The 11,036-nt window shown below is 42.6% G+C and overlaps 1 protein-coding gene across 1 annotated transcript in view; it reads left to right on the top strand.

The window, feature by feature from the left end:
* PARVG (parvin, gamma) overlaps window positions 1-11,036 on the top strand; it is a 25,453-nt gene that overhangs the window by 6,117 nt on the left and 8,300 nt on the right. Inside the window, exons 3-10 of the mRNA XM_009332794.1 lie at window positions 273-337; window positions 3,473-3,575; window positions 4,659-4,799; window positions 5,221-5,336; window positions 7,285-7,340; window positions 8,236-8,258; window positions 10,177-10,238; window positions 10,352-10,420. Coding sequence (XP_009331069.1) covers window positions 273-337; window positions 3,473-3,575; window positions 4,659-4,799; window positions 5,221-5,336; window positions 7,285-7,340; window positions 8,236-8,258; window positions 10,177-10,238; window positions 10,352-10,420 — 635 coding nt within the window. The remainder of the gene's footprint in view (window positions 1-272; window positions 338-3,472; window positions 3,576-4,658; window positions 4,800-5,220; window positions 5,337-7,284; window positions 7,341-8,235; window positions 8,259-10,176; window positions 10,239-10,351; window positions 10,421-11,036) is intronic.

Here is an 11,036-nt window from a genome sequence, read left to right as displayed (position 1 = left end):
GGTAGAGCATGGGAAGCTGACAAGTCCTTGACTAGTGCAAGCACTACCTAGCAACAACTAAAACATCTGTGTGTTATCAACATTATTCTCATCCTAAATCCAAAACACAGCACTGTACCAGCTACTAGGAAGGAAATTAACTCTATCCCTGCCAAAACCAGGACAGACTATTAGTGATATTGGGTAATATTAAACTAATAGCAGATTTTACAGCAAACTTGCATTAGTCATATCTGATAATTGTAATGGATCTTGTTTGCTTCCTTTCATAGGTGAGAAGAAGAAATTCATAAAACCGACCTCAAGCAACAATCCCAAATTGGAAGAATTAAAACTGGTACCATTTCTTTTACTATATTGTTTAACCCTCACCTCAAGTTGTTTCAACCGGTTGTGTTAATGCCCAGCCCTGTAAATTACCCAGCTCTTTGGTCCCAGTCCCCCACTCTCTACAGATGGGGATGAGCTCTGCTTTTGGCACTTGGGCTCCACAGAAGTAAATGAAAGCTTTTGCTTAAGCACAGTGCCAGAGTGGCTGGGGCTGTACAAGGCCAAGCTTCAAATGCCTGCCTCACCTAAAAGCGGTCACTGCTGCCTGTAAAGTGGAGCGTCAATTTAAAAACTGAGTTTATTCTTGTATGATACCTCTCCTAACTTGGGACGTGTGGATGAGGCACATCAGAAGTACCCAGTTGCTACTTCATTTGTAATAGCAAAGAGAATCCCATCTGGAACAGCTGACCATGACTGAAAGCAAACCCACATCAGCATTTGCTGTGGCTAAAAAGAGGTGTTCGGATACATGCAGGTTTGCTGTCCTGATCCCATGATAACCAGTTCTAGGATTGCTGTGCTGATTTGCAAGTCTTCTGTCTTGTCTTCTACGTCCTGTCTGCCAGCCATCAGTGGCAGCTGGCTCTGCTGCGATGCAGCCTGCCGAGTATACCATAGAGCAGAGGGAGAAGGGATGAAGGGTATGCAAGTCACCACTGGAAGTCAGGAGAAAAACTTTCAAGTTGTTGCATGGTACATTGTCTGCTTGAGGTAACTGTGAAGGATGAATCCTATTTCACGGGAAAGTACTTTATTTCCAAGTAATTTTGAAAATCTCCCCTGTGCATTCAATCACCGTGTTTCTCTAATGGCGCAGCCCAGGGGAAGGCTAGCATACTGGAATTTCCTGGAAGAAAAGTGGCATGTCTCTTTTGAGACCAGCACTTCTTGCATTCCAGAGATACTAAAATTGTTATAAATATTATGAAAACCAGCTTAGGCTATGTGCTGATGTGCGTATTATATGGCATTCATAAATCCATAAATATGAGTGTTTCTATATTACGTTTTCTTAAACCTTTGTGCACATTTGATCAGAAAGATTTAATTTTTGTGTCAGGCTTTAATAATGTTTTTATACAAAAGAGAAAATCTGAAAGGTGGTGCTGCAAAATGCAATTATGCTGTCTACAGAGACACCGAATTTGTTCTTTCCAGACTGCCAAAAATGAAGAGCTTTCCTCAGTTTATGAAGATTTCTGTGAGCTTCAGTGCTTAATCCATTTCCCGTCAAAGACTCCTGAAACAATGTTCTTCACTGCCTAATTTCTTTTCTTTGGATGATGAGGAGGTGGAAACTGGGTCCCAAGGGAGGCAATTCTCTGGGTGCCTGTCGGTGCCACTGATTGCCTTCTTGACCAAACGAGTTTATGGCTCCTCTAGAGAAGAAGAGATTGGGGTGAGGAGGGGGACAGGGAGGTATCTTCAAGGGAAGAATAAGGGACACAAAGAAACTTGCTTGGGAGAAAGACTTTTCCACTGCGTTTTCATTTTGAGGTGGCTTTGGGGAACTAGGGGATGTGAAATGGCTCACTGTAGTTACTATAAATATCGAACTGCATGTAAAATAGAAGATGGTTACATTTGGAAGCCAGGAGCAAACTTCTTTAAGTATTCCTTTTCTCCTTTCCCTATTTATTCATTTTTAGACACAACACTCTGCTCTGCAGCTGAGTGGGGCCCCCACAACTGGACTGAAAGCAGAGTTGTGTGAGGTGCAGGCTGTGGAGGTGGCTGTTTGGAGCCAAGACAGCAAATGAGGGATCTCACAGATCTGTACTCAGCAGTACTTTATGCTTTTCTGACCTCCATCTGGTTGTACCGTTACGTTTGGGGTACCACTTTCTCTCTTGCACATCTAAAGCATTGCCAGGTCTTAACCTGCAAGCATTAGTTGAGGAGCACAGCTTTCTGCTCTAGAAAATTATTGTTAATTCTTAGCTGAGGAAGTAAGTATATTACAAACACTATGACAGCCTCTCAATTCAGGCAAGTGCCGGAGCCAGGCATTTTTGTTTTGTGTGCGGTTTCAAGCATCTCAGAGATTATTATTTTTTTTTCAAACTGCTTTTCACATTTTTGTTAATGTTGGCTAACATACAGGGATCTGCTATGAATTTTCTCCTCTGTTTACAGTGAGTGAGAAGGATATTATCCACACAGCAACTTCCAGACACTCACTTGTAGCAATAATAGCAATACGAGCAATACCCATCCCTCTTTCGAGAGGTTCTCATTAACAGCCAGCTGGGGCTACTGCTCTTCAGTTCTGCTTGAGCAGGTTGTCTTCCCTTTTTATTAACATATGTGGATAAAACACATGCTTAGGGAAACGCTGCAGAACTCCTTTGGTCTCCCCTGTAGGAGCTCAGTGCTCAAGGAAGGGGTTGCAGGGCCCAAGGGATGCAACTGGGAATGTGGTTCCTTTCCAGTTGTAGCCAGCCCTTGGCTTCCTGGTCAGTGTCCCCTTGCAAAGGCAGGAAGGATATTGGAAAGGGCGATGAAAGGACTGCCACATAGGAAAGCAAAATAAACAAAATGCTTTTTTCCACCCCAAAAATGGTATTTGGAGACAGATTAGTGTAAAGTTGCAGAAAGAAAAAGACAACAAAAATAGGAGAGGAAAGGGAGGAGTGCTAGTAACATGGATGACTACAAGAAACAGCCAACAGAATGAGTGAAGCCTCTTTTCTTATAAACTTTTGTCCGATGGTTGAATGTGTGTGTGAATTCTCTGATGTCTAATAAAGGCAGGGCTTAGGAAGTGTACTCTGAAGATTTTTCCCTGATGGAAGTGGGAATAGGGTCTGTCTCTCCACCTGTATAACTATTTCTACAAAATTCATAGGAATATGACTTGTGAGACGTCTGTCTCACTTGCAAATTTACCCCAAATTGGCCAATGAGCCCTGTGTTATTAGAGAGAACAAACTGATACTAACTGATACTGAACTAACTGATACAGAACTAACTTCCCTTTAAAAAAACAACCAAAAAGCACAAAGGAAGTGGAGGTTGAAAGCAAACCAAGATGTGAGATAAGGGACTAAAGAGAAAGGTGAAACATAATATAGCACTGAGTGCTATACTGTCTAAACAACAAGAATATAATTGCCAGCTGCTTTGTTTTCCTCCGCAGTTATTGATTGACTGGATTAACACAACTCTGAAAGAGGAACACATAGTAGTTAAAAGTCTGGAAGAAGATCTGTATGATGGGCTGGTACTTCATCATCTTTTGGGTAAGCTGCTGCTTTGAGTTTAGCTCCCAAACACACCATGGAGGAACTTCCAGGTCAAAGAATAAACCTCACAAATCACAGTAGCAGTGATCTGCTGGAGTCTCACTTCTCACTAACGCAGAAAGCAGGGCACTGTGAACCATCTGTGATAACTGCAATTCTGAACAAATGCCTGATGATCCGCTATTGTTTTTATATAATTATTTTTCTTCTAAGAAAGTCTTTTTAGCTGCTAGTTAATATAATAAAAAGGTTAACTTTGAAGTGTGAAATTACAGTGCCTCTGAAGGGAGGGAGGGCTTCATAAGCCAGGAGCACAAAGGTGACTTGTGATGCTACCAGAAACATTGGAGGCAATCAGCACTATAATTTATATGTTTTCCCACTTTAAAAAAAAAAAAAACAAACCAAAAAAACCAAACGAAAAAGTTCTAGGCCTAAAGCATTGGACTGGAACTGGAACTGATGAAAATCTGAGAGGCTTTCTACACTACGAGGTGCTTGTATAAAGATGTGACCTCTTGGAACAGCCTGTTGGTCTATTTCTCCATCTCTCCTGTCCCTACTTCATTTTTCTTTCCCCTTTCATTCTCTTTGGGGGATGTCTTTCGAATCGTATCTCCTTTTCACCAAGGCTGAGGACAGCAGCGTGAATAGGATTGGCTTATTTTCATAGTTTACTTGCCTGAGTAATGAGCTGGGATTTCTTCTATATATGTGAGTTGATATCACCTTTGTGCACTGTCTACAGGAAAGATTCGCTCGTTGGATTCCTGTAGCTTCCAGTGGAAAAGGAGGAACATGGAGTGCTAGGGTTGGGGGATGATGCTGCAAGGAATGACTTGAGTCCTCTCCCTTTTGCAGAGCTTCACTGATTTTACTGAGGCTTTCAGGGAGTGCAAGAGTTTAACAAGGCATACAGCTGTGAGATGTGGGTCTGTGGAAGCTGTTAAGTGGTATCAAACATTTAAAACAAGACTTTGTGTGCTTTGCTGTCATTTTATGTTTCTGATTTATTTTTATTTTTTTCCTGCGGTGGTGTTAAAATACATCCTTCTCCTTCATATGGACTCTCTGTCAAAGAAAACCTAGGATCTCTCAAGCTGGATGTTGACAAGATCGCATTAACAGAAAAAAAACAGCGTCAGAAACTCTCTGTGATTCTGGAAGCTGTGGCTAAGCGTTTGCAACTGGAAGAAAGTCAGCTGAAATGGAGTGTGGAATGTAGGTGCAGAAGTGAAAGTGGAGAAAATTATCCATCACGGGGCTTCCTCTACTGTAAGGCTACTGTGAGGCAAAGGGGTGCCAGAACAGTAATTAAACAACCTTTTTTCAGTTACTAGTTGAATCATAAGTGAGACAGGAATATCTGACCCTGACTGGGTCATGCAAGCTGCATCCTCTAAGTGTGTGGCTTGTGGACCACTTAGCAGCCCTCAGCATTTGTGTGTACATCTCACAAAAAGGACTTTTAAGGTGTGGTATTGCTGGATTGTCATATTATATAAACCCCAATCTGATGTCCCACCTGTGTTATGGTCCTCCATGACTTTGGGATCCTCTGCACAGGGAGAATTTAGGATATTAGAGTGAGATTTACCTGTTTTGCACACTAAACATTGTTTTTTTTCTTTACACAAAATAGCTATCTTGACAAAGGACTTACTGAGCACACTGCATCTTCTGGTTGCAATAGCAAAGCACTTCCAACCCAACCTGGCCATGCCTCCAAATGTTCAAGTGGAAACAATCACCATTGAGGTAATTATAGTTTTAATATTTCTTACAGTAGATCCTAGAGACCTTTCACAAGACTTAGTTTGGTTAGAATTAGGGAGAAATGTGTGTGCAGCTGTGAATGAGATACTTCTATTTTGTGTGAACCGTGCCTTTTAATTTCTGAGTTTGCTGGACTCAGTTCAGGTGCTGTATCTTTAAAAGGGTAGAAACACTATGCTGTTTTTTCTCCTTGATCAAAAAACAGGAATAGTCCAAACTGAAAACAGCTGTTGATCTCTGTAAAGAAGAAAAAGAAGAAATTCTGCTGTTACTATCTCTAAATGCTTTTAAATAGAAGCCTGCGCTTGTAAATCGTGACACTGGTTTAATGCTGAGGATTTATTTCTTTAGGGAAAGGGAGTTTTTGCTCCCCCTCCATTGGGGTCACATCTTGGTATTTTTCTCTACAAGCTGAGGTCCGCATGCTTTCTTCCTCTATCTTGTTTCTTAAAGTCAACTCTGGGACTTCAGGAGAACATCAAATATCCAACAATTTGGGATATAACTGCAAAAATTAGCACCACTGTGTTACAGTTTTAACAGAGGGGTTGCAATTCAGTGGTGTTGGGAGCCCAGCACACAGTCTGTATGACATGACCTAGCGCTCTTCCCTCTTTGAAGGATCATAACTGGAACTGAAACGAAGCATGCCCTTGAGCTACGTATGTCACTTTAGGAGGTTTAAAACTGTCCTGGAGGGACAACTTCTTCTGGGGCTTGGTCCCGCAAAGGTAGCCGTTGTGGCCCTGTCCCAGCCGAGCACTTCAGCAGAGGAGTGGTCCCTCTGGTATCTAATGGGAGTCCAAATTGCGCATTGCTGCCCACAGCCAGATGCTTCTGTCGTGTGGGTCTCACCAGTGACAACCCAGACTCCGAGTGAAGCAACCCTCCGTCTAGTGCCTTATGGGGCTGCGAGTGCCTCAGCTGCGCAGAATGAGAGGGATTATCTGTGAAACGGCAGCGTCGGAAAGGGCTGTTAACCCTGAGAGAGAGGAGCGGCAGGGGAGATAATGGGGTTGTGGTAGTGAGCTGATTCCCCGTAGGAGAAATTAATGCCCCAATGGGAACGGCAGTCATAAGGCCAAAAGTGAGGAAAGCCCGTGAAGGCACAGGCTCAGAAGAGGGGCCGAGAGCAGGAAGGGGGAGATGTTGAGGAAGCCCAAAGGGGAGCAGAGAAGGCCTGGCCTTTCTGCAACGCACGCCTGCAGGAAGGACCTGCCTTTGCCCGGTGGGGCTGGGTGTGCTCCTCTTCAGCCATGAGTCGGCCCGAAGGAGTTGACTCAGTATGTAAACCGAGGGTGTTTTCACTGCATAAAATGCGAGAGCGGCAAACATCAAAGACTTCTCTGAGATAAGAGATGTTTGCCAGGTGCCTGAATAAAGCAGCAGGCATGCCCATCCTCTCCTGTCTCTTCAGACTGTCAGTTGGGTTGAAGCAGTGCTTTTTGGTGCTATGTGGAGACTAAATCTAAGCAACCTACCAAACCTAAGTCCTCTGCAGGGAGGATTCATCGATGGGTGGCAGGGCATGCCATGAGGTTATTATGAGGCGGAGGTGACCACCTCCAGTGCTGTAAAACTGAAGAGTCCTTAATGCAAGTGAGGTGCGCAAGGAAATCGCTGCCTGCCCAAAGCAGCTTGATGCATTCATCAAGTCTGCAGGCAAACATGCCAGCCTCTGAACTTCACCAGCTGAGGGACCATGTGCTTCTCCTTTGGCTTCCTCTGATGAGGAAGTAGATAATTTCTGGTTGAAGAGTGAAGAGAGCAGAAGGGAGCAGCAACTTCTCAAAGGGCCTGTACTAATTGTACTGGACTTCTTGAATAAATGCCCTCTGGTAATCATTTAAGGCAGCAAACAGTTCATGAAAGCCTCATTAATGCTTTCAGGTTATTTTTTTACCAAAAATACTTATTGTCTTTTTAACAGAACACCTCCAGAGGATTAAAGACAGCAAGTGGGGTGGAATATATCACAGAAAACAAGTAAGAGGGGATATATCTGGTTTTTACACTGTCAGTCAGAAAGAAAATATTGTGGGTGTTTTCCCCCTTAGAAAAAATAGCTGGGATCATGATGATGATAAAAAGCGTAAACCCAGGCATGCATATGCATGTGAACTGTGTCTCTGACTTCTTTCCTTTTTTTTTTCCTTTTTTTTCCCCCTTCTCCAGATTGGATATTATGGTATAATACCCTTCTGCTTTATTCTTTATATAAACTTCTCTAAAATAATGTGTATGACTATTTCTGAGGCTTAGTGTTTGTCATTGCCATGAAATATAATAACAAATATAATAATAAAAATCCAGTACTGTAAATTTACCTGTCCCAGACTAAACTGGAAATTTTGTAAAGCCATAGTGGTTTAAATCTACTGTTAATTTATTGCTCTTGTGTCATTAAATAAAGAGAAAGGAGGCAGTTCTTCAGTTTGAGCTAGCTGAATTTGTGAGGTGCTGTCATTATTGAAGGAGTTAAGCAGTAGGATACCATTTATAAACTGAGAAAATATAGACATCATCCCAAGCACTAGAAACAGATTTTCCTACTATCATCTTTTATATGCTAGAACATCTTCAAATTCTAATATCATGAGCAGCTTATTGGAAGAGGGTATTATGGATTGTGCTTGTAAAATAAATGTTCATTGGTCTGTGGGCCAGTTAAAATCTCATATACTTCCAAGAGCCTATACAGATATACAGTGTACTTAAAAATGTCTGTTGGAAAGTTACTCTGACATAAAGTTAATGGCACTTTGTACTGTATCTCCTGCTTTACAAGACAGCTGATGGCCCAGATAAGCTTTGCTTATGAATAAGATTAGTTTTGCTGAATGCTCTTTCTAATTCTTTTTTTTTTTTATTGCACTTTTAGAGAGAATTTAGAAGCGCAATCAAGTAAGTACTGGCATTGCCAAGTTCAGTGTTTCGCTATTATGTGCTGTTATACACCACGTTCTGATCCATTTTTACCTCGTGATAAAATCAGTATGCTCCCACTAGAATTAATGGAGATTCATGGATTTCCCCTGTCTTCTGTTAATGTGTGTTCATATCAACACAACATAGTTTGGAAATTGGGTGGTCACTTTGCCCGTGGGCTACAGGCAACAGATGGGAGATGAGACAAGAAATGATACAGTGGGTTGATAACCCAACAGAGGAGATCTGGCTGGGGGACAAGGTATGTCTTGGATTTATGCCTTGACCTCATTCACTGTTGGAACTATTTATAAGCATAAAGACTTGAGAATTGGTCTTCTTGCTACCAGTTTCAATGTAGTTTCCTTTCTGCAGTTTACAAATGAGATTTTGAAATGCTACTGGTGGCAGCTCAGTAAAATCAATGTTCCCGGAGACTTCACCCTTAGGGCTTTTGAGGGCTGTGAAACACTTGAGGTGAAAAATGTCCATGTGCACAGAGCCTGCAGAAGGCCTGGGTACTGCTCAGGCTTCAGCGTGAGCTGCTCTTCCTTGCTGCAAAGGAGCACGTTGCACCCCAGTGAATCAAGGCAACCGTTTCAATTCTCTGCTGTGCCCTTTATGTTAGTGTTTTCATCCTTTGCAGAGGTGCAAACTATATCATTTAATACATATTTATGACTTATTCCACTGAGTGGCCTCTAGTGTGGGCTGAAATTGTGAAAAAAACCCTGTAATTAGGTGTTTCTTCCAGTGGGCTGATTCTGTTGGAAAGAGAAATCGGCAATTCACTCTTCAAAATGCTGCCTCTGTCTATTTTTAACACAGCTTGCTTAACAAAGAGAGATATCCCGAAGCGTAGCTCCAGAAGAGGGCTCTCTAGTTTGCGAGACTGTTGCAGGTTTTAGACTGTTGCTCAGTGATTTGTCTGATGGATTCACCTATTCCCTGACATTGCTCCTGCAGCAACCCCCTACCAGAACGGAGAAACCCGAGGAAACCCTTTCGCAGCGGAGGCTTCTCTGTCGCTGGCTTTTGGGAGGAATCCTCCTTAATCAAAGCTGCCTTTGCTTTCCTGCACCGTAGAAACTGGTTCCTCATTTAGTTATGCTGCCAGAGTGCCCTTGATTTTTAAGGGTGTTTCAAAGGCTTTGTTCACGCTTGAAGCAGAGCAGTCTTGTGGCCAGGTTACCACGAGGAGATGTATCCTGCTCTCGCTAAAGCTGGGCAGAAAATGGAGGTGAGGGTGGGCGTTCATGAGGACTTCGATGAATCTCATTTCCTTGAAAATCTTTAAACTTGTGCTAGTTCTCTGGCGCAGCACTGCTGGCACCGGCTCAGTGCCTGCCTTTAAACAGGATGGCAGCACCGGTCATTTTTGAGGTCCATGAATTTTCAGAGGAAGGGCAGTGTCTCCAAACCCAATGTCTAGTTTGTGGTTTTTTGAAGGAAGGGGGCTGTTTTTCTGCAAATTTGGTGTAACTGATGTTTCTGTTGGGGGAGAGCAGTAAAATGTATAGCTCTTCTTTTCTGCTTACAGTATTTTATCCCAGAGGTTCAGGGTTAAAAAAACATAGCTGAAAAGAGATAAACTGTAGAGATGCAAAACTTAGCCATTGCTCAGACTGGTGGCAGCACAAATCTTGAGAACCTCTGCAGGCGAAAATTACAGAGCTGAATGAAGTAAATTGTTTTCTCTGATGTAGTCAGGCTGAAGGGAAGCCTATTGCCCTGTCCTTTGATAAATACAAAAGCAGGATTTTTCCCCATCTCCCTTCAACTCTTTTCCTCCTTGGCTTATAAGGTGTGAACACCTTTCTCCTTCTGGAGCCACTTTAAACCTCTGATCTGACAGTTATGCCAAATAATGCCAATTAATGTTGTTTTGATACAGAAGATGATGCCTTTGATGAATTATTTAGCCGTGCTCCAGATAAACTGGATGCTGTAAAAAAGGTAATTTACTTTTTTAATAGACATCAAAATTTGTAAGTTAAAACATAATTCATGGCTTCACTGAAGAAAGTTATCTTTTCTTCCACCCTCTCCTCCCCTTCTGTTTTATTTAGGTATTCTTGCAATTTGTCAACCAGCATGTTGGAAAATTAGGATTAAATGTGAAAGACATCGAATCTCAGGTAGCCTGCTCTACGCTGCATGTTAACTGTGTTTTGTCAGCCATTTGGGTGTTTCACCATTAGGATTCCTCCTTTTTGTTGTAGTAATTTGAAACTTGGCAACATAACAAATATTTCTAGCTTCAGGTTAAGATATCAGGCTTCAGTCTCTGAAGTTTCTGAAGCTAATAAGTAATGAAAAAATACAGCTTTGTATCGAATGCTGCCCTTGTAATGCTACAGGGAGTCTGCCCAACTCCTATAGATGCTCTTTCTGTTGGGATGGAAATAAAGGTGTTCTGACAACTAAACTCAAAGCCAAGTTGAGTTTAACTTGGCTAAGCTGGTGCTTAGTGATTTTTAATGCTGGATTTGCTTCATGGTAGGAAGGCCTGATTTTCATTAGAATTCACAGTCCCATCCTTTGAACGTCAAGCTTCTTTAGAGTCCATGAAATTGCAAGAGAAGTGCTCATTAGGCACCTTGGGATCACCTCCATGGGCGCCCGTGAAGAGAGGCACAACCGCACCTCCGCTGTCCTCCTCTGCTGCCGCCGCCTCTGGGGAGGGTGGACGGCGGCTCGTGCAGAGCCAGGGAGGTGCAGCATCCCCCCCGCGCCTCTCCGGGGAGCGAGCGA

This window comes from Pygoscelis adeliae, unplaced genomic scaffold (assembly GCF_000699105.1).
Source record: "Pygoscelis adeliae isolate BGI_AS28 unplaced genomic scaffold, ASM69910v1 Scaffold38, whole genome shotgun sequence".
Lineage (NCBI taxonomy): Eukaryota > Metazoa > Chordata > Aves > Sphenisciformes > Spheniscidae > Pygoscelis > Pygoscelis adeliae.
Note: the sequence above shows the minus strand (reverse complement) of the source record. Positions and strands in the feature narration are given on the sequence as shown.